Consider the following 22972-nt stretch of genomic DNA (forward strand, 5'->3'; position numbering starts at 1 on the left):
CCCTGTGTGATCTGTTGGGCATTACTGAACGCACCTTCCCAAGAGGAAGCAGGGTCAGGGTGACTTCCCACCCTCTAATTCAATGACCCAAATCTGAGATCTTTGTATCTTTGTGGCTCCACTAGTGCTTCACCGTGCAGTCCATTGTCCTGTGTAACTGGTTCTCATCTTCTACACCTGCCCCCATGTCTCCCCTGTACTCTCCTGTACCTCTTCCCCAGTCCTGCTGATGGCCTGCCGGCCTTGCCGAGGAGCTGGGCGTATCTGGTGCTGCCGATCTCACAAGGTCAGACCTCCAGGCGTGATGCACTGGGTGCCGGCTCCCCTTCAAGCCCACAGAGGCTGTGTAGGGCTCTCCCAGTGCATGCATGTGCTTGGTGTGGCCCACACGGGACACATATGGAGGCTGTGATTCCCAGAATGAGGCTGGACCCACATCTCGGTCCCTTCCTGTCTTCTCCCTTAAGTTCATTCCTGCTTGGACTTGCTGCCCTGTCCCACTACCTCCATGCCTGTCTGTCTGTGTCTGGCAAACGGATGTCCTGTCTAGATTCTGGAAACGCCCCAGGCATTGAAATCTCAGGATGTGGGGTTCTGGATCCCTAGCTACTTTGCCAAGACGGGTTCCTTGAGGTGAGAGTTCTTGGTCTGGTGTCTCCAGGTCTGTGAGGGCAGGTGGAGAGGCCCAAGTTCTGATTCTTCAAGACCAGGCCAGGCGTTTGCCCTGCTGCCCTCAAGTGACTCCTTGTCCCTGGGCAGAAGTGAATCACCCAGGGGAGGAGGACCCAGGAGGCCCTGCCTCCATCCCTGCATGCTTTACACAGTCTCAGGCCTCCTCTGCTGGAGGTGGGGCCCAGGGCCTTCACTTTTCCTCTGCCTGTGTGCTCCTGGCTGTGTACCTGCTTTGCCTGCTGGTGGTGGGGGTGCTGGTGGGGGACAGCGGGTGGGGCCTGGTCACATCCGAGTGTTGTTCACCGAGGCTGGTTTTCAATCCCAATGCCGTCTGTCTTCCCTGACCAACTCTTGGGTCAAATGCCATTTTTCTTTCTGAGTCTTGTTCCTGTTTTGGAGGAGGGAGTGGGGTTATGAATGGTTATGAGGAGAGAGGTGGAGTCTCAGCCAGTGCTCTAAGGACTTCTGTGACATCTTTACCGGTGAACATGGCAGCTTGGCAATCCAAGCTGGGAGCCCAGGCCCCTTCCCGAGGCCCCAGCAGTGGCGTTCGGGCCTGGATCAGTCATTTGGTGGTGGGGGCTGTCCTGTGCTCCTCAGGATGTTGAGCAGTAGTGGCCCCCATTTGATAGGTGTCCCCATACACAGCAACCCCAGACATTGACATGTATTTCTAGAAGTGATGAGAAAACAACCCCGCCTTCACTGAGAGCCAGCCTCAGTTTCCCCCATGGTGACCACTCAGATATATAAAGAGGAGGTGACAAGACAAGCTCTGTGCTCTCAGCCTGCAGTCTCAGCTACCCTCCAGGGACTTGAGAGCCTCAGAGGACTTGGCTCACAGCTGCAAGGTGTGATGGACCCGGGATTCCTCCCAGCCAGTGTTAGGAAGCTTGGCCCTGTCTCCTGCTGGCTGTGGGACCTTGGGCAAAGGGCCTCAGCAGTTTCTTCCTTTCTTCTATTCTTCCTGTTTTTGTTCTTGGTGGGGTTTTTTGAGACAGGGTGTCACTGTGTAGACCAGGCTGGCCTGGAACTCAAAGAGATCCTCCTGCCCCACTTCCTGAGTGCTGGGATTAAAGGCGTGTGGCAACAAGCCTTGCTGGGCCTCAATTTCTTCATTTTGAAGATAGTTTGATATCTGCCTATGTATCTATCTATAGCATCTGCATCGTGCCATGCTAGGTGCTAGCACTGGCAAGAGGGAGGCAGGAGGGTCAGGAGTTCAAGGCCAGCCTTAGCTCTGTATTGAATTCAAAGCTGCCCTGGGTTATATGAGATCCCAGCACAAACCAATATGAAGCAGATCAAAACAAATAATACCTGTAACGTGGACTGCATTAGTTGAGACCTGGACGGAATTGTAGTAGCTGCTGTTATTGTTACTTTTGAGGTACAGAGCTTGTACATGCTACCAAACTCCACCCCGCTGCCTGTAGCTGCTCTTATCACCGTACTACTACTTTTATTGATTTTATTGTTTTTAATTATGTATGTTAGGGGGTATGTACATATGCCCACAGAAGCTAGAGACATCTGATCCACCTGGAACTGAAGTTACAGGCATTTGTGAGCCATCTGGCAGGGCTACTAGACGTGAACTCAGGTCCGCTGGAAGAGCAGTGTGAGCCCTTAACTGCTGAACCATCTCTTCAGCAACTACTACTGTTTTAAAACATGGTATTTTTTAGAGCAATGGGAAATAGAATGTTCTCATATATACCTTGTCCCTGATATGTACAGCCTTGCAACTGCTATCACTGATAGTTGAGATTTAGTGTATATTTGGCAAGCAGTTGTGAGCTGCTGTTTGGGGCCACTCAGGGCTGTCTCCTCCTGGTGTTAGCTTCAGGGAGCTACTACTAGGCCAGGTGGATCCTGTAGGCCTCCAGGCTGTGATCAGTGAGGAAGCAGGAAGTTGATGCTACCTGTCTACAGGAAGCTGTATGCGCGCATGCACACACACACACACACACACACACACACACACACACACACACACACAGCTACAGAACTCACTGTTCTGATCCTTAAGGGGAAGTTGGGGACAAGGGGCACGACATGAATAGACAGTAGCGAGGCTGAGAGCCTGAGGGACCTCAGGGCTGCTGTGGGGGCATGTGCGGTGCACCTGAAAAAAAAAAGAAAGGAAAAGAAGTGTGAGCATGTACAAGCCCTGCACCTCAAAACAAACAAACAAAGACAAAAAGTGTGAGCACATACATGTGCATAAGCTTGTGGGCTGTGGCCACTTGGCAGGTGGAGTGAGTCTGAGCAGCTTCCAGAGGGACCTCAAACTAGCACTCACAGCTGCTTTGTCTATAAGGGTCTGTGCAGGCAGGCACGGGAGTGCACACACTTGTGAGCCTGTGTTCCACCCGCGTGCTCAGATGGATGGGAGTGCAGTATGTGGGGACTACTCTGTGTACACATGAACCTGTATTCCAAGCATACACCTGCAGGTGGAGAAGTGCATGTTTATGTGAGTCAGTATTCTGTGCACACAGTGAGCGAGGCACAGACCTGCAGAGCTATAAGCTGCACACCCTGTGACCCCGTGTTCTGCCCACACATTCCTGCAGGTGGCGATTGGTCTGGTTCGCTTTCTGTTGCTGTGGTAAAAGACTGACCAAAAGCAACTTGGAGAAGAAAGGCTTTATTTGGTCTTATACATTATAGTCCATCATGGAGTGAAGTCGGGGCTGGAGCTCAAGACAGGAGCTTAAAGCAAAGCCACAGAGGAACGTTGTTTACTGGCTCACTTCCTCTGGCTTGCTCAGCTCCTTTTCTGGTACAGTCCAGGCTCACCTGCCCAGGGGTGGCACTGCCCGCAGGGGCTGGGCCTCCCACATCAATTAGCAATCAAGAGAATGACCCACAGACATGTCCATAGGTCAGTCTGACAGAGGCAGTTCCTCAGCTGAGGTTCCCTCTTCACAGGTTTGTCAAGTTGACAACTGAAACTAGCTGTGACAAGGGGATACATGTATATGAGCCTGTACTGTGTGCCACATGTGAGCCTGTGTGCAGATCTCACGCCTGCAAAGCTGGAAATGTGATCATACCTATGAGCCTATGGTCCATACATATGCTGTGTACCTTGTGAGATCCTGTCTGCTGCATACATACTGTGGGTGTTTATGTCCAGGGTGTGCTCTCAGGTCAGGAATTGAGGGCTGCCTGTCCCTGGCTTGCCTCCAGAGAAGCAGGCATGGCCATTTAGGGGGTGATGTGGGAAGAACCTCTTACATGGCACATGCCTTTAGTCCCAGCATCCAGGAGGCAGAAGCAGGTGGATCTCTATAAGTTTCAGGCCACCCTGGTCTCCATAGTGAATTCCAGGACAGCCAGGGCTATATAGAGAGACTCTGTCTCAAACAAAACAATCCCCCAACAAAATAACAACAAAAAACCCAAAACAGAACAAAAAAAACCCCATGCCCTAGAGCTGCCCTGGCGCAGAGGATGCTGGGAGCTGGCAGGAAAGAGGAAGTGGCAGTCCAGAGGCCCTGGCAGGGCTGAGGTTCAGGAAGAGGGCGTGGCCCTCAGACCAGACCCAGGACCCAGATGGCTGCTGATCCCCCTTTGGAGCTGGAGCTGGAGGTGGGGGCTAGGGTCTCCATGGGATGGGCAGAAGGAGACCCCAAGTGGCCGAGGCTGGGGGTCCTGCTCTGGGTGCCTCACACTGGGGACTAAGGGTAGGAAGGACATGGGGCACAAGTGAGAATTCTCCAGGTGGAGGGTGAAACTTTTGGGTGCGATGTCAGCTTTCAGGTTTTGAGATGTGAAGGAGATGAGCGTTGTTCTTTGGAGTACCAGATGGAGAGGACAGGAAGGCAGGGCTGGCCCTTGGGACCTCCTGGTTTGGGAATGCAGAGGAGAGAAGTCAGGATGTGTCTCTAAGGTTCTCCTGGATTTGGAGTCTGGCAAAGGAAACATGTAACCTGCCCTTGGGACCTCCTGTTTAGGGGTTCAGGAAACTGGAAGAAAAGAGGGATCTTCTGGAACCTTCCTGCCAGAATCCCATTGTATAGGTCACAAACTAAGGGAGATAGGGCCCACCTGTGGCGAGCCTGGCCCGTACAACCAGGAGGAAGGAGGCCTTCTTGTTCTTGGCCTAGTCTTCGACCTCCTATTTATTTATTTATTTATTTATTTATTTATTTATTTACTTACTTACTTACTTACTTACTTATTTATTTATATCTTACTCTGCGTATGTGTCTGTGGGGGTGTGTGCACATGCACACCAGTGCTGCAGAGGCCAGAGGCATCAAGTCCCCCTAGATCTGGAATTAGAGGCTTGACACTGAATTCAGTTCCTCTGCAAGAGCAATACATGTCTTTAATGGGGCCATTTCTCCAACTCCCTATTTGTTTATTTGTGTGTGGGGTTGTAGTGGAGGTCAGAGGACAGTTTTCAGGAGTTGGTTCTCTCCTTCCACTATGTAGATCCCTGGGCGGGTGTGTGTGTGTGTGTGTGTGTGAACTCAGGTCACCGGGCTTGGCAGCAAAGGCCTTTAGCTCCTGAACCATCTCTCTGGCCCAGATATTGCCATTTATGAGGGTCCTGGAGGATGATCAGGCCTCTGTTCTTGGAACTCTAGGGTACAGTAGACTGGTGAGGCCACCTGTCCTCTAGCCCCTGACCTCTGTGTCTGGTCCCTCCCCCTGCAGAGTGAGCCTCGTAGCTGGTCGCTGCTGGAGCAGCTGGGTCTGGCTGGGGCAGACCTGGCAGCCCCCGGGGTGCAGCAGCAGCTGGAACTAGAGCGAGAGCGGCTGAAGCGGGAGATCCGCAAGGAGCTGAAGCTGAAGGAGGGCGCAGAGAACCTGAGGCGAGCCACCACTGACCTGGGCCGCAGCCTGGGCCCTGTGGAGCTGCTGCTGCGGGGCTCTGCCCGACGCCTTGACTTGCTGCACCAGCAGCTGCAGGAGCTGCATGCGCATGTGGTACTGCCTGACCCTGCAGCCGGGAGCGGTGAGCAGAAAGCTCGGGAGCAGGCAGGAGTTCACTGACCTGGAGTTGCACTCCATCAGGATACTGTCCTGGGTCAACAGAAGCCATGGCAAATGCCAAACTCACAGGGCCAATCACACCAAGATGTGATGTCACCCAGATGCCACCCAAAGCTGTCTTTGGCATTAGGAATACCTAGATATCCCTACATCTAGATGACACTAAAGACCCACACACTGTCACCAGATACCCCAGGGCACAGCTATAGCTATTCCCAGATAACATCTGAGTAACATCCGTCACATGAAAACCCAGAAACTCAGTCATACTAACACCCAAACAGTGCACGCGGTCACTCTCAGAGCTTTCTGCGATCATACTAATGCAACAGCAGTTATAGACTATTTTTCTGTGTTCTTTGATTTAATACTTGCATTCCGGGGGAGAAAAAGAAAAAAGAAAAACCACTCCGGATAAAAACATTCATATATGAATAAATAAAAACAGCCAGGTAGTAGTGGCGCACACCTTTAATCCCAGCACTCTGAAGGCAGAGACAGGTAGATCTCTGTGAGTTTGAGGCCAGCCTGTTCTACAGAGCGAGTTCCAGAACAGCCACAGCTACACAGAGAAATCCTATCTTGAGAAATCAAACAAACAAAAACAAACAAACAAAAAAACCAACAACAAAAACCGAGAGCCTTACTGGGTTTAGTGGTCCAGGCCTATAATCTCTGCTACTCACGAGACTAAAGCAAGTCCAAGCCCTGCCTGGACAACTTGGTGAGACTTTGTCTCAAAAAACAGGAAAAGAAAAAAAAAAATGAGAAGAGGGCTGGGATATAGCCCAGTGGCACAAAACTCACTCAGTGTGTAGGCCCTGAGTAACTGCCCAGGACAGAGTTAGATTAAAATCTTTAAATGCTGCAGAAGTCTAGGGCTGGAGGTGTGGCTCGGCTGGTAGAGTGCTTGCCTTGTATGCACAAAGAGTGGGATGCCATTCCCAGCACTGCGAAAACTGGGTGTAGCATACAGACCCATAATCCCAGCCTTCCAGCTGGCGGGAGGGTCAAGAGGTCAAAGCCGTCCTCAGCTACACTGAGTTTGAGACCAGGCTAGGCTACAAGAAACCCTATCTCAAGTGGCACAGGCCTTTAATCCCAGCACTCGAGAGGCAGAGGCAGGCAGATCTCTGTGAGTTTGAGTCCAGCCTGGTCTACAGAGTGAGCTCTAGAACAGCTAGAACTATATAGTGGGACCCTGTCTCAAAACAAAAAACAGAGAGAGAGAGAGAGAGAGAGAGAGAGAGAGAGAGAGAGAGAGAGAGAGAGAGAGAGAACACCCACAACATAATTTATCATTGCCAGAGTTCAGTAGTGTTATGTGTGTTCATGCAGCAATAATACAAGGCCACAGCTGCCTCATCTTGTACAAGGTGTGCATGGTCACAGGAACACAGAGGATACCCAGAGAGTTCACATGCACAGTCAGTGATGCCTTCCGGGCAACACAGCAAACATGACTCTGTGATCCCAGAGACAGTTCCATAGTCATGTCAGCATCCAGTGTTTACACCTGGAGAGACACACCAGCCCACAGTGACACCAGAGCTCGTCCACCTGGTCACACCAACCCCAGAGGTGCCTCACCGTTGTCCCGTCCACAGCAGACACTACATGCAGCCAGCAGACTCAGCTCCAGCCCCTCTACATACAGCTGTGTCCACTGTTGGGGTCCAGTACTATCCATCAGCACTGGGTGGAGTCAAGCTGAGACTCTCATAAGCCCCTTTTGCAGTGAGGCCTCCCTGACCCCATACATCACTCTGAGGTGCAGCCCTCATCTCTGACTATAACAGCTAAGCCTCCAACCAGAATCCCAAAAGGCCCTAGAGATCAGAACTGAGCTGTACCAACAGAAACAGTGACCGAAAGCTCACACAGACCTCCTGAGCCTGTCACACCCACATCTAGGGTACTACACTCCTGCCACCACCCTGTGGCTTACAGACATAATCACACTCACACAGTAGGCTTACACACCCTGAGGTAAATGGGGGTATCTATTCCAGCTAACCCAGGTGGCCTGCATGCCAGGTCACTAGCCCGCCGTCCTTCATGCTGGTCCCATTCCTGCACTGAGGGCCATGGGTCTCCTGCCTGTGACTGGCCCCAGGCTCTTTTCTGGGACAGCTCTGAGGCTGGGCTGGGGCAAGGTCTCCTGGGTACCCTGAAGTGGCAGGTGTGTGACTCCCTTGTTTCCTCAGATGCTCCCCAGTCCCTTGGAGAGGGCAGCCCTATCTGCTCATCCACCAACCTGAGCCGAGTGGCTGGCCTGGAGAAACAGCTGGCCATTGAGCTGAAGGTCAAACAGGGGGCAGAAAACATGATCCAGACCTACAGCAATGGCAGCACCAAGGTGGGACAGTGTTCTAGAATATTCCATCTCTGTGAGAGGAGGCTGTGTCCCAGTTAGCAACTACTAGTCCGCTTCCTGTCTGGTTTGGCCTGCTCTAGGCATCTTACATTACTGCAGTATACAGCCATTTGTCTGTGGCCCTGCAAACACCCAGATGTTCTGAGAGCTGAGGAGGATGTAGCTCCAGCTGGTCCGAACTGGACAGTGGAGATCCAGACTTTGCAGATGAGGGAAGTGAGGTCCAGAGAGTGGGGAGAGCATGGTTGAGGTCACAAAACTCAGCTGTTGGTGGCAGAGCTAGAATCGAAGCCCCTGGACTATCTGTCTCACTGTGCTGGCCCCAGGACACTGGGAGTATGTGTTCTTGGATGCACACACGAGTGCTCTGACTTACCCAAGGCCTTCCTGGCATGGCAGCAGGGTTGGTGGTCAGACTTGAGTTCCCTGTCTTCTTGCCACCTTGCATGTCTGTCTCCAGGACCGGAAGCTGCTGTTGACGGCCCAGCAGATGCTGCAGGATAGTAAGACTAAGATTGACATCATCCGCATGCAGCTTCGCCGTGCGCTACAGGCTGGCCAGCTAGAGAGCCAGGTGGCTCCTGATGAGGCCCAAGGTGAGACCTTCCTCTGGACATTTCTGGGGTCAACCTTCACCCCTTAATGCTTTGCTGTGGAGGGCAAGGAGGCAGGAATTAATTTCACTGTGAATGGAGCCTATTCCTGCCCATCTCTGACTTTTCCTTTGGTCCCATTCAAGATTTGGGCTGGGATAGTTGTTGCCAAATGCCACCCTCAGGCCAAATGCACCTGCTGGTTTGTTTGGTTCTTCTTTCTTCCTTTTCTTTCTTCCTTTTGTTGTGCTCAGGATAGAGTCCAGAATTCCTATATACCAGGCCTGTGTTGTATTATCGAACCATGCCCCAGCCCTTCACTGGTAGATACTATATAGGCTCTACCATTCAGTCACACCCTATCCCCCCCTTTTTTTAAAAAAAGAGTTGCTTGTTTTAAAGAGTTATTTTTATGTATGTGTGTGCACGCACATTATGTGAACAGGTTCCCCCAGAGGCCCAAAGAAGGCATCAGATCTCTGGAGCTGGAGTTACAGATGACTGAGTCACCCGGTGTGGGTCTGGGGAACCAAATCTGAGTCCTCTGGAAGAGCAGCAAGCTCTGCAATGATCAAGCCATCTCTCCAGCCCTGTCCCTTGGTTGCTTTTAGTTTAGTTTAGTTTAGTTTAGTTTAGTTTAGTTTAGTTTAGTTTAGTTTAGAGAGAGGATCTTTCTACATAGCCCTGCCTGTCCTGAAACTCAGTCTGTAGCCCAGGCTGGCCTCAAACTCACAGGGATCCTTCTGCCTCTGCCTCCTGAGTGCTGGGATTAAAGGTGTGCATTACCATATCCAGCCTGTTTTTGTGTTTTGAGACAAGGCCTCATTATATAGCCCTGGCTGGCTTTGAACTCTCTGTGTAAACCAGGCTGCCTCTAACTCACAGAGATCCACCTGCCTGCCTCTGCCTCCTGAGTGGTGGGATGAGTGTGCCACCATTCCCTACTCTATCCTTTTCATTTTTATTTGGAGAAAAGGTTTCACTGTGTGACCTAGGCCAGACTTGAACTTTCAGTTCCCTGCCTTCACCTTATGAGTGTTTGAATTACAAGCTTGTGCCAGCAGGCCCAGGTGTGCTTTTGTAAACAAAGTTTTACCGGCACACAGGTATTTTTTTCATGTTTGATTTTCACCACATCCACAGAGCTGAGGAGTGGTGATCAAGCCTCAGTGAGCCAGGTGTAGTGACACAGGCCTCGTCTCTTAGCATGCTGGAGGCTGAGGCAGAGGAGTTTTGAGCCCGACCTCAGCTTCAACTACACAGCAAGATCCTGCCTCAAAAAGGCTACAAAGTTTAATATATCTCTCGTCCAACTCCTTATGGAAATGGGCATAGGAGTCTGGGTCATGTGGCTCCCTTGTCACATTAGTCTGTGACACATCTGTCCAAAGCTGTAGGTGTTCCCAGTGTGGTTGCATATTACTTGTGTGTGCAGGCCCAAAGCTATATCTATTTATTAAATATATATAGTTTTAATTAATTAATTAATTAATTTTTGCTTTTTTCGAGACAGGGTTTCGCTGTGTAGCTTTAAATATATTTTTTAAATATTATTAAATACATATTATAAATGAATGTATGCATATATGTTATGAGGACCTGGAGAGATGACTCAGTGGTTAAGAGCACTGATTGCTCTTCTGCAGGTTGAGATTCCCAGGGTCCACATGGTGGTTCACAATCTATAACCAGTACCAGGGGATTCAGTACATTTTTCTGGCTGATGTGGGCACCAAGTGCATGACATGGTGCACAGACATAATGCAACCAGAACATCCATACAACATAAAAATAAAATAGAAAAAAAAGGTATTTAAATATCCCAACAAAAGCAATTTCATGAAGAAAGGGCTTATTTGGCTCACAGTTCCAGGCTTCCGTCCATCATTTTAGGGACATGTTGGCAGCAGGAACTTGAAGGAGCCAGTAATCACAGCCACTGCTAAGAGTAAAGAGCAGGGAATGACACACGCATACTGGTGCGCAGTTCACTTCTTCGCCCTCCCACGATCCAGTCTCCCCTGCCCAGGGAGTGGGACTGCACACATCAGGGGGTCTTCCTGGTAATCAAGACCCCCCCCCACACACACACACAGGCCATCTTTATCTAGACAATCCCCCTTGAGACTCCCTCCCTAGATAATTCTAGATTGTGGCAAGTTGTGGGTAAAACCAATTTTTATCAGTGCTAGGCACCTGAGTGTGGCACACTCCTTTACTTACAGCATGCAGGGGGCAGAAACAGGCAGAGCCTTGTGAGTTCCAGGCCTGCCAAGGCTACACAGTGAGACGAAACAAACAGAAACAGCATCACAGGTGCCAAGAGCTAGGCCTCTGTCGTGGTCACTGTGAACACTGTGTGCCACTCTGACAGGCACAGGAGCATCAGCTGTTGATGAGCTCTGAACGGTAGTGTCTGTCTGCATCACTGTGTGTGTACGTTGTGTGGCAGAGGATGTAATAGCCAGTGTGTGATTATGTGTAAGGCGACATGTCCCTGTAACCCTGTAGCTGTGTCCATGCCAATTGTTGTAGACAACTAAAGGCGTAGGGTGACTGTTTTGAGATACTTGTTTACACTGCATGAAGATGTGTCTATGTTTTGCCTCACCTGTCTAAGGCACCTGATTGGTTTCTTTTTTGTTTGTTTGGTTGGTTGGTTTTTTGGTTTTTCAAGAGAGGGTTTTTCTGTGTTGTTTTGGTGCCTGTCCTGGATCTCACTCTGTAGACCAGGCTGGCCTCGAACTCACAGAGATCTGCCTGCCTCTGCCTCCAGTCCTGGGACTAAAGGTGTGCGCCACCACCACCTGACTACCTGATTGGTTTAATAAAGAGCTGAAGGGTCAATAGCTAGGCAGGGGAGGTTAGGCAGGATTCTGGGTAGAGAGAGGAACTCTGGGAAAAAGAGACACCAGTGTGACACTGAGGAAGTTGGATGTATATTACAGAGGAGAGGTAACTAGCTACAGAATGTAGGTTAATAGAAACAGGTTGGGCTAAGTTATAAGAGCTAGTTGGGAACAAGCCTAAGCTAAAGGCCAGGCATTCAGAATTAATATTAAGTCTCTGTGTCATTATTTGGGGGCTGGTGGTCCAAAGAAAGGCTGACAAGAAAGTCCAGCTACCGGTGACTGAGTCAGGGTAACAGTGGTTCTGTCCTCAAAAGGCCATGAATGGATGTGATGGTCCTGTGTCTGTGAGTGACAGGCATCCTGTGCCTGTGAGTGACAGACGTCCTGTGCCTGTGAGTGACAAGTGTCCTGTGCCTGTGAGTGACAAGTGTCCTGTGCCTGTGAGTGACAAGTGTCCTGTGCCTGTGAGTGACAGGCGTCCTGTGCCTGTGAGTGACAGGCGTCCTGTGCCTGTGAGTGACAGACGTCCTGTGCCTGTGCACAGCTTGTCAACTCTGTGCCACCAGGGACCATGCTTCACGTTGGGCTTGATCCTCTTGTGCCTTTGTCGTGGGGATGACCCCACTTTCTCTACCAGTGACACTGGGTCCCCACCTGTTGGCACTGGGGCTGCTTCCGTATGTGTCACGTGGCCGTGTTTCCTGGCTTGGCCCTCTGCCCTGTCCATATGGCAGTGAGGTGGTGTGCCTAGGCTTCTCCCAAGACTTGAGTCAGACAACTCCTCCTCCTCTTCCTCCTCCTCATCTTCCTCCTCCTTCTCCTCTCTTCCCTCTTTTTTTCCTGTCCTCCCTCCCCCTTCCCTTCCTCTCTTATTGTTTTATTTTATGTATGTACACATGTTTCACCTGCATGTCTGTGTACCGTACATGTGTCTGGTTCCTGTGGAGCCAGAAGAGGGCATCGGATCCCCTGGAACTGGAGTTACAGTAGATTGTGAGCCACCATGTAGGTGCTGGGAACTGAACCCAGGTCTTCTGGAAAAACAGAAAGTGTTTTGCACCACCATCTTCTTTTGGGACAGTCTTCACTGTAGCCCACGCTAGCCTCATACTTGCTAGGTAGCCCAGGTTGACCTAGAACTTGTGGTCCTTCTGCCTTAGCCTCCTGAGTGCTGGTATCACCAACCTGCACAACTACACCCACCTTAGTCCTAGGACTTTTGCCACATTATGACTATGCCCATTTTCTTCTTTCTTTTTTTCTTTTTTTGTTTTGTTTTTGTTTTTGAGACAAGGTCTCACTATGCAGCTCTGGCTATCCTGGAATTCACTGTGTAGTGCAGGCTGACTGTGAACTACAGAGATCTATCTGCCTATGCCTCCTGAGGGCTGGGATTAAAGACGTGTGTCACTATACCATTGGGTTTGACCCTGTGCTTGGGCATAAGGATGTCAGTGTGTGTGTATGTGTGTCTGTGTGTGTGTATGTATGTATGTATGTGCACGCGCATGCGCGCCTGTGTATGCATGTGTACACATAGCTCTAGAGGCCAAAGGTCAGCATCAATTGTCTTCCTGTATCAATCTCCACTTTAATTAACTAATTGATTTGGTACAGGATCTCTGACTGCCCTAAAATTCTTTTTGTTGTTGTTTTGTTTTTGTTGTTTTGTTTTTTTGAGACAGGGTTTCTCTGTAGCTTTGCGCCTTTCCTGGAACTCACTCTGTAGCCCAGGCTGGCCTTGAACTCACAGTGATCCACCTGACTCTGCCTCCCGAGTGCTGGGATTAAAGGTGTGCGCCACCATCTCCTGGTGCCCTAAAGTTCTTTTTTAATTATAAAATTATGTGTGTGCCCATGTGCCATGTGTGTGGGTGCCCAGAGAAGGAAGAAGGGGCACAGATCCCACTTGGAGCTCTTGTTACAGACAGTTGTAAACTGCCCAACATGGGTGCTGGGAACTAAACCTTGGTCCTCTGCAAGAGTAGCAAGTGCCCTTAACCACTGAGCCATCTCCCAGGTCACTATTCTTGATGTTTTGAGACAAAGCCTCACTCTGTAGTCCAGGCTGGCTTTGAACCTTTGGCAATTCTCCTGCCTCAGTCTCCCAGGTGCTGTGATTACAGGCTTGTGCTACTATGACCATTTTTTTTTCTTTTTGTTCATTTTTTTCTTTTTTTTTTTTTTTTTTGGTTTTTTTTGTTTTGTTTTTTTCCGAGACAGGGTTTCTCTGTGTAGCTTTGCGCCTTTTCCTGGAACTCACTCGGTAGCCCAGGCTGGCCTCGAACTCACGGAGATCCGCCTGGCTCTGCCTCCCGAGTGCTGGGATTAAAGGCGTGCGCCACCACTGCCCGGCTCTTGTTCATTTTTTTCTATTTATTTATTTTTGTGTATGTTTTGGCACAAGAGAATGAGGTCAGAGGTCAACTTTTGGGGGTCAGTCTCTCTGTCCACTATGTGAGTTCTGGCAATCAAATTCAGGTTGCTGGTCTTGTTAGCAGGCTCCCTGCCCCTTCCCCGCCCTTTGCTTCCTTCTTTTGCTTTCTTTCATTTTTGGGTAGGGTTCATGTAGCCCAGGCTGGCCTGGGCCTCACTATGGAACTTTAACTTCTAAACTTCTGGCTCTGTATCTCGAGTCCTGGAATTAGAGGTGTGCTCCACCACGTTCGGCTTTTTGTTCGTTTGGTTTTTTAGTTTCTTATTTTATTTGTCCTTGCTGCTCGTGTGTGTGTGTGTGTGTGTGTGTGTGTGTGTGTGTGTGTGTGTGTGTTACACTGCTAGCTCTGTGGCTTCTTCTCTTGTGACCACATCTAGCCCAGAGGCCCCATCTCCAAATACCATCTCATTAGAGTTGAAGTCCACATTCAGTGGACTTACTGTGCCCCCATGGGTGGCAGTTCATTAGGACGTGCAGGGTCCCCACATCTTTGGAATGTCTGAGTTATGTCTTGATGACAGTCCCTTGGTGAAAGATGTAATGTATGGGTGATGGCCACTGGGTGTAGATAGTGTCCGCCCTTGTAGATTATAGTGTTCCCTTTGTGCTGTGCTGTGCTGTTCCCTAGGAATGACGAGGCTGTTACAGTCTGTCTGTCCCTGAGTCTGGATTATCAGTGTGCCTGTGTGCCATTTCTATGAATATGCTTGGGTAACCATGTCCCTAGGGTTATGGTGTTTGAGTAAGAGTGACTGAGTTTGGGTGGAAGTGTGACAGTCCCTTCCAGTGGAAAAACCATGATGCACTTTTGGTGGTGTGTGTGGTGTGTCTGTGTCTGCACATGGTGGTGCGTTGGGATCAGGCTAGTCTGAAGGCTGTCTCACTGTCACATGGCCCATGCCTATAGGGGGTCCAGACCTGGGGGCGGTAGAGCTTCGAATTGAGGAGCTGAGACACCATTTCAGAGTGGAGCATGCGGTGGCGGAAGGTGCCAAGAACGTCCTGCGTCTGCTCAGTGCTTCCAAGGCCCCAGACCGCAAGGCAGTCAGCGAGGTGACACCGAGGGCTTCTGCTAGGGGAGGGGCATTCAAGAGAGGCGGGAGGATGGGGTCCGGGACATAGAGAGAAGGGGAAATTCAACAGAAAGAGCTCACGGTGAGATGGAGCTGCGACCCAGATGGCCTGCCGCAATAAGAAAGAGGAGCTCATCAGGATAAATCCTAGGAGCAGGGCGGAGTCTCGGGGAGGGGTGGAGCCTAAACGGGGGCCTGTGAGAGGTAGAGCAGCAGCGAGAGGCGGGGCTTTACGTGAGGTGGTGGGCCCTGGTGAGAAGCAGACGGGCCTCCAGGAGGGAAAGGCTTTGGTGAGGGTGGAGCCTCAGTGGGTCCTGGATCTAGGAAGAGCAAGGCCTGGATTTTAAGGCTCCACTTGATGGCACCAAATAGGTTTGAGGTTTAGGCCTCAGGGAGAAGTTGCTGTGGATGGACGGGTTCTTGGGGATGGGCCTATCTATGCCTGTCTTCAGCTCTCTGCCTTCTGCCTCAGGCTCAGGAGAAATTGACTGAATCTAACCAAAAGCTGGGCTTGCTGCGTGAGTCACTGGAGCGGCGCCTCGGGGAGCTGCCGGCTGATCACCCCAAGGGGCGTCTGCTTCGGGAGGAACTCACTGCGGCCTCCTCAGCAGCCTTCAGCGCAATACTGCCCGGGCCCTTCCCCGCCACGCACTACAGCACCCTGAGCAAGCCCGCTCCACTCACAGGTGAGCTCCAGACTGCACCCTCGGAGCCTTGCTCCCAGACTCCTTACCTGGGTCTCCAGGCTTCGCAGCCCTGAATGCGGCTTACCCCACCGTCTCCTTCCCCTTCTTCCCCTGGGCCCCATCTCTGCCTCTGCTAGCCAAGCCACCCCATCTTCTTGCTCTCTTCTGATTCTAACTCTCAGAACGTCAGCACCCTGAGCCTCCTTAAACTCCTTGTCCTGTCCTCTGACCCCGTGTCAGTCCCCCACTAGCTTTCTCCGAGGCCACTTGCATGAGCAGAGGTCCTTCCCCTGCCGCTCTGTCTCCTCAGCCTGCCTTCCATGAACCTGCCCTTCCTGCAGGGACCCTGGAAGTACGAGTGGTGGGCTGCAGGGATCTTCCAGAGACCATCCCCTGGAGCCCTTCCCCCTCAGTGGGGGCATCTGGGGCTCCCGACAGTCGCACCCCTTTCTTAAGCCGCCCAGCTCGGGGCCTTTACAGCAGAAGTGGAAGCCTTAGTGGACGGAGCAGCGTCAAGGGGGACGCTGAAAGCACAAGTGAGTGGGTGGGTGGGTGGGCGGGGGTGTCTGCGTTTGTGGTGTTTTATCATTGATCTGTCCATTTGCGTGTTTATTTAAGGCCGGGGTTTCGCTGTGTGGCCCAGGCTGCCCTCAGATTCTGGGCTCAGCTAGGACCACAGGGGCACTGACTTTTGTACTATTAAATGGGCACCGGAGAGGACCCCAACCCACATCAGGTATCTCCTAACTGCTCTAACTGCAGTTCTAGGGGATCTGACGCCCTCTTCTGATCTCCCTGGTCACTATACTCATGTGCACAAACTCCCACTCAGATATACACGTCTATACATAATTAAAAATAAAAATTAGGGGCCTGAGAGATGGCTCGGCAGTTAAGAGCACTTGCTGCTCTTGTAGAGGACCTGGGTTCGGTTCCCACCATCCATAGAGTTGTTCACAGCCCTTCATAAATTCAGTTCTAGGGGATCTGATACCCTCTTCTGACCTCTTCAGGTACCAGGCATACAACTAGTACACATACATACAAGCAGGCAAAATACTCATACACATAAAAATACAAGTAAAAAAAAAAAAATTAAGATAAATACATAAAATACAAAATGAGGGTACAAAATGAGGTGACATTCATTGACATGACTTACCAAAACAGTAACAACAAGACAAAACAAAACCCCCACAAATGTAAGGAAGGATGTAGAGAAATTGGAACCTGCATACATGGGGTGTGGGAATAGAGTAAAGCAGTAAAGCTACTTCCCAGCTACTATGGGAAGTAGCACAGGGCTGGGGACATGGAACGGTGGTAGAGCTGCCTAGACTCCCCCAGTGGCCGGAGTGTGACTCAGTGGTAGAGCTCCTGCCTGTAATCCCCAGTGAGGGGCTGGGATCATGGGCTGGGGTAGAGCACCTGCCTAGTGACCTAGCAGTTCAGCTTCTGTGTGTCCATCAAAGAATTGAGTGAGGGTCTGAGGTGTTAGACACCCAGTTTGTGGCATTATTCATGATGGTAAAAGGAGAAGCCATGTCCATGGATGGAGAGGCACACTGTGTTTTATGCAAACAGTGGACTAAGATTCAGTCTCAAAAGCAAGGAGACTATGTGCCATGCCGCAGCATGGATAAACACCGAGGACTGTGTGGTAAGTGAAAGAAGCCAGTCACAAGAAGACAAGGACCGCCTGATTCTACTCATAGCGTGTCACAGAGCCATCAGACCCTCGGAGACAGGAAACAGAATGGCAGGTGCTGGGCTAGAGAGTGTTTACTAGGGAAAGAGGTTTACATCTTCTTAAACTGAAGCTCAGAGCCCGTCTGAAGTGAAGGAGATGAGTGGTATTGGTAGGGCACGGCAGTAGGCCAGGGACAGAGGTTGTGTGTAGTGCTCACCTAGCATATGTGAGGTCGTTAGTTTGATTCCCAGCACTGGATAAACCAGATATGCTAGCACACAGCTGTAATCCCAGCAGGCTTGGAAGTAGAGACAGGGCAATAAAAAGTTCATAATCAAAAAAAAAAAAAAAAAAAGTTCATAATCAGCCTAGAAGTGTATCCAAGGCTAGCCTGAGCTACACAAGACTCTGTCTCAAAAACAAACTAACCAGACACATGTCTGGTATCATACAAACCTCCCAGAATTTAGGAGGTAGAAGCAGGAAGGGCAGAGAAGTTCAGGGCCAGCCTGGGCTACATGAAACACTATCTCAACATAAAACAAAAATGAGGACTGACATGGTGGTGCGTGCCTGTAATCCTCACACCTAAGATGCTAAGGTAGGAGGATTCAAGGCCAGTCTGTGTGACATAGTGAGTTCTAGGCTAGCCTGGTTTTTGGAGTAAGATTCTGTCTCAAAACCAAAAGGAAAACACACAAAATGAACAATTTCTTCTCCCCAAACCCACCATCTGAATTGAAGGCTTTACTGTGCAAGGCAAGCTAGCAGAACGTTGAGGGAGGTCTTTAGGAAGACATGGACAAGATGTGGAGCAAGCACGCCCTCCCCTTTTCTTCCTCCCTCTCCTGCTTTCAGCTGAGGTCAGCACTGTGCTCAAGCTGGACAATGCAGTGGTGGGACAGACAGCCTGGAAGCCATGTGGCCCCCATGCCTGGGACCAGAGCTTTACCCTGGAGCTGGAAAGGGTGAGCTGAACTGGGAGACAATGGGATCAGAGGAAGAGGAGTTTGGGCTTCAGACACCTGAAATGATGGCCCCATTCTTCTCCCTCAAGGCCCGGGAGCTGGAGTTGGCTGTGTTCTGGCGGGACCAGAGGGGCCTGTGTGCGCTCAAATTTCTGAAGTTGGAGGACTTCTTGGACAACGAGAGGCATGAGGTGCAGCTAGACATGGAACCCCAGGGCTGCCTGGTGGCTGAGGTACAGCCTGATGACCCCTGACCCCTTGCCGCTGGTTGTCCAGCTTGGGGAGATTCACTTCAGATGGCTCTGAGCCTTCCTGGGAAGTAAGGCTCCTGAAAACTGGGAAGGAGGCCAAGGGTAGCATGTCTCACCTAAGAAAGGCTCAGCAGTAACAGACCACATATGTGATGAGTTCCCAGAAGATTGTGCTCAGCAGATTACATGTTGATCTGGTGATGGGGCTCAATGGGTGGAATGCTTGCCTAGCATGCACCAAGCCCTGGGTCCCATTTCTAGTCCAGATAAAACTAGATGTGGGGGCTGGAGGGATGGGTCAACAGTTGAGAGCACTGGCTGCTCTTCCAGAGGACCTGGGTTTGATTCCCAGCACCTACATGGCCACTCACAGCTGTCTGTTAACTCCAATTCCAGGGGTTCTGACACCCTCTTCTGGCCTCCTTGGTCACTAGGTACACATGTAGTGCACAGACATACGTGTAGGAAAAACACCCTGAAATAAACATGAAATAAACAAAAAAACTAGCTGTCATATAACCTCAAGCCACATGGTGAACAGGAGGCCAGGAATATAAAAGATTTACCAAAAAACAAACCCAAAGCCAAGTGGTGGTGCACACTTTTAATCCCAGCACTCTGGAGGCAGAGGTAGGTGGATCTCTGAATCTGAGGCCATTCTGGTCTACTGAGCAAGTTCCAGGACAGCCCCTGTCTCGAAAAACCAAGGAGAAGAGAGAGAGAGCCTACCTTAAAAACAAACAGCTGGATGTGGTGGTGCACACCTTCAATCCAGCACTCTGAAAACAGACAGGCAGATCCGAGTTTGAGCCAGCTTGATCTATATAATGTGTTCCAGGCTAGCCAGGCCTACATAGAGAGACCCTGTCTGGAAAACAAAAACAAGCCCCAAACCCCTATTTTCTGCCACTCCAGCCTGGGCTATATAGTGAGGTCTGTGTCAAAAAAACAAACTCTGTGGTGAAGCTTACTATGGAGCATGAGGCTAGCACGCTCAGAGCCCTGGCTTCCATCCCCAGCATGACAAGACAGCAGCAACAACCATCTAAACAGAGATAAGATGCTGTTGGTGCCGAAGAGCCAGTGAAGGCCGCACCTCACAGAACTTTCTGGAGCTCCGTTTTCACCAAGCCTATCGTGTTGAGTTCCTTTGTGGATAGAATGTTCTGTCTGAAGTGTAGCTAGTGTAAGTGGAAACCAAAGTTTTTACCTCACTGAAGTTTTAAGTAATTTAAATTTTGATCTCCACACATGGCAACTATACAGGAACACTCTGAGTCTAGAATTCAATACCTATAATGTGTTGGAGTTGGGAATACTACACTAAATCATCATGGTTTCCCTTCATAGGTGACCCTGTCATCACTGGGGGCTTCTGAAACAAAGAGCCAGGCTCTATCCTTTATGTTTCTGATTCAGTCGAAGAGATATAGGGGCCTGAGAATATATTTTTAGAAGTTCCCAGGTCCATAGGCGTTTTTCTGTTAGTGTGACAAATACCTGAAATAATCAGAGACAGGGTATATTTTGGCCATGGTTTCTGTCCATGGCCCCTTAGCCCCACTCATCTAGGCTTATAGCTGTAGCAGGAATCTTAGAGAGTCTTATTAATAAAATCAAACCCGAGGCCAGTTATTGGGGTGAACACTGGATGATCAGAGAGACAGAACAAGCCACAGCTATCTCACTTTGCCAATTCCTCAGTTGATCCTGTTTCCTCAGACTGGAAGCTTCTGTGTCCTCATCTCAATGGTTCTCAGCTGAACTGCTGCTAGAAGCCTGAATGCTTAACCAGCCAAATGCTTCTAGTTTCTGGTCCTCACGCCTTATAAACCTTTCTGCTTTCTACCACCACTCCCTGGGATTAAAGGCTGCTTTCTGGGATTAAAGGCATGAGTCACCATGCCTGGCTGTTTCCAATGCGACCTTGAACTCACAGAGATCCAGAGGGATTTCTGTCTCTGGAATGCTAGGATTAAAGGCGTGTGCTAACATTTTCTAGCCTAAATATCTTGTGGCTTTTCTGTTCTCTGACCCCAGATAAGCTTATTAAGGTACACAATATTTTGGGGAACACAATACCACCACATGTAGCTCAGCATGTTATCGAGCAGTACAAGTGCAGGAGGCCTGTGCACCTAATGGGATGCAAAGAGACACAGGAAGGAGCTGGGCTCCTGATCTCCTGTATGAGGACATGCCCCAAAGACATCACTTCCTCCCACTAGGACCTGCTCTAAAGCTTACACCCCCCCCCCCCCCAACTAGAACCACAGGCTTGTGACCAAATCTTCAATACACAGGGCCATTTGGGGACATTGCTCAGCTCAACAACAGTGCCAGATGATGCCAGTGTGGCCAACCTGGGACCACACTTGGGAATCAAGTCAGTAGATGATGTGACACTGGTTTCTGGACTCACACATCAGTCTTGTTGGTTCAGACCCCTTCCTTCCCTCCAGAGGGGGGTCTAATTGCCTGCTTCCTCCATTTCCAAAATGGAAGCCTGTTATGGTTTGAATATGAATGTTCCCTCTTAAGTACTCTTCCTGTGGCTGTGGTAAACTACCCTAACAGAAGCAATTTAAGGAAGAATGGGTTTCTTTTGGCTCACAGTCCATCATGGTGGGGAAGCCAAGACAGTGGGAACTGTAAGTGGCTGGTCACTTGCGTAGGAAGTGACATCAGGGAGCAGAGGTGACTGCTGGTCCAGGATCGCCACCTAGAGAAAGGTGCCTCTCACATTGGGTGTGTCCTTCCCTGCCAGGCATAACTACCTTGGGCAATCCCTCACGAGTATGCCTAGAGGCTGGCCTTCCTCACGAGTATGCCTAGAGGCTGGCCTCCCTTATGAGTGTGCCTCGAGGCTGGTCTCCTAGGTGATTCTAGTCAAGTTGATAACTAACACTAACTATTGCAACCCCCACGAGGGCTTGTGTTTGCACACTTGTTCCCCAGCTGGTGGCTGTTTTAAGAGGTTATAGAACCCTTGGGAGGTGGAGCCTCACTTAGGGAAGTGTGTCACTAGGGGACAGACCATGAGGACTATAGTTAGGCCTCCTTCCTGCTGGCTTTCTGCCTCCTGGTCCTCAGAGAAGTGTCTGCTTCAGTCTTGCGCCACTGTGAACCTCACTGCTTCAGCTGCCATGTCTCCTTCCGTGACGGACTGTGTTCCCTAAGCTGTGCACAAGGACAGACTACTCTGTCAGAGTGAGGAGAAAGCAGCGCAGTGCTTCCGAAGGCAAGCAGTGAGTTGTGTTGATCCTCTGTCCTCAGGACAACAGACCCGAGGAAATAGACTCAAAGGCAGCAGGTTTCCTTGGGTCCATGGTCTCAGGTCACAACCGTTTGACCCCATTGCTTCCAGGTTTATGGCGAAGCACGACATGGAGTAGAGCTGTTCTCTCTCATGCTGACAGGGAGACAGAGGGAAGAGAAGGGAGGAGGAGGTCTGGTAGTGATGACACCTTTCCTTTTCCCACCAATCCATCGTGCTCTGAACCCATCAGGAGATGAATCCATGAGGGAGGTCATTGCCCTGTGCACGCACAGTCACTGCCGAAGACTTAGCTTTACATGTTTGCTAGAGTCAAACCACTTGCCCTCAGAGACGCCTAGTGCCCTGTACTTAAGGTCATGAGTGCCTCTGTTCCTGAGACCACTGCAGCTGAGCATGTCCCCACAGGTCACCTTCCGCAACCCCATCATTGAGCGGATCCCTAGGCTCCAAAGGCAGAAAAAAATCTTCTCCAAGCAGCAAGGTAAGGAGAGGCCCGAGCACCGGGTGGGCCGGCGTGGGAACCTCAGGATGTCAAGGCGGGGACCCTAGCCTTGCTATCCTAGGGAAGGCGTTTCAGCGTGCCAGACAGATGAACATTGATGTGGCAACTTGGGTGCGGCTGCTCCGGAGACTTATCCCTAATGCTGTCACCACGGGCACCTTCAGTCCCAACGCATCTCCAGGTGCTGAGGTCCGGCACACTGGGTAAGGAAGGAGGATGGCCCCAGTCTTACCTGTCCCTCTGTTTCCAGGGTGCTAGGTCCCCAACTCATCCCCCTCCCTCTCCTGCAGAGATATATCCATGGAAAAGTTGAACCTTGGTGCTGACTCAGACAGCTCATCCCAGAAGAGCCCACCAGGGCTGCCCTCCACCTTATGTAGCCTGGTGAGTGTTCACCTCCTCTAAGCAGGGCAGCCTAGGGAACCAGCTAATTTTTCAGAAACCTCCAGGAACTAACCAAGGATCACACAGTAGGACCAGGTTTTTTGTTTGTTTGTTTGTTTGTTTTTGTTGAGTATAGTTTCAGGCTTTGAACTCTTTGAACTCCTGATCCTCCTGCCTCTGTCCCCTGAGTGCTG

At 50.4% G+C, this 22972-nt stretch overlaps 1 protein-coding gene across 3 annotated transcripts in view; it reads left to right on the forward strand.

Moving 5' to 3' along the window:
* Positions 1 to 22972, forward strand: part of Pkn1 (protein kinase N1) — a 43500-nt gene that overhangs the window by 13079 nt on the left and 7449 nt on the right. For all 3 annotated transcript variants that reach the window (XR_008215778.1, XM_052728427.1, XM_052728426.1), the window contains exons 2-12: positions 5347 to 5647; positions 7893 to 8044; positions 8523 to 8658; positions 14852 to 14997; positions 15490 to 15703; positions 16045 to 16239; positions 18252 to 18361; positions 18451 to 18594; positions 22298 to 22373; positions 22456 to 22597; positions 22685 to 22778. Coding sequence is in view for 2 of the 3 variants with exons in the window: in XM_052728426.1 (XP_052584386.1) it covers positions 5347 to 5647; positions 7893 to 8044; positions 8523 to 8658; positions 14852 to 14997; positions 15490 to 15703; positions 16045 to 16239; positions 18252 to 18361; positions 18451 to 18594; positions 22298 to 22373; positions 22456 to 22597; positions 22685 to 22778 (1710 nt within the window). In the remaining variant the exon portion in view is untranslated. The remainder of the gene's footprint in view (positions 1 to 5346; positions 5648 to 7892; positions 8045 to 8522; positions 8659 to 14851; positions 14998 to 15489; positions 15704 to 16044; positions 16240 to 18251; positions 18362 to 18450; positions 18595 to 22297; positions 22374 to 22455; positions 22598 to 22684; positions 22779 to 22972) is intronic.

The sequence above is a fragment of the Peromyscus californicus genome, unplaced genomic scaffold (assembly GCF_007827085.1).
Source record: "Peromyscus californicus insignis strain IS unplaced genomic scaffold, ASM782708v3 Scaffold_8__1_contigs__length_139910024, whole genome shotgun sequence".
Classification (NCBI taxonomy): domain Eukaryota; kingdom Metazoa; phylum Chordata; class Mammalia; order Rodentia; family Cricetidae; genus Peromyscus; species Peromyscus californicus.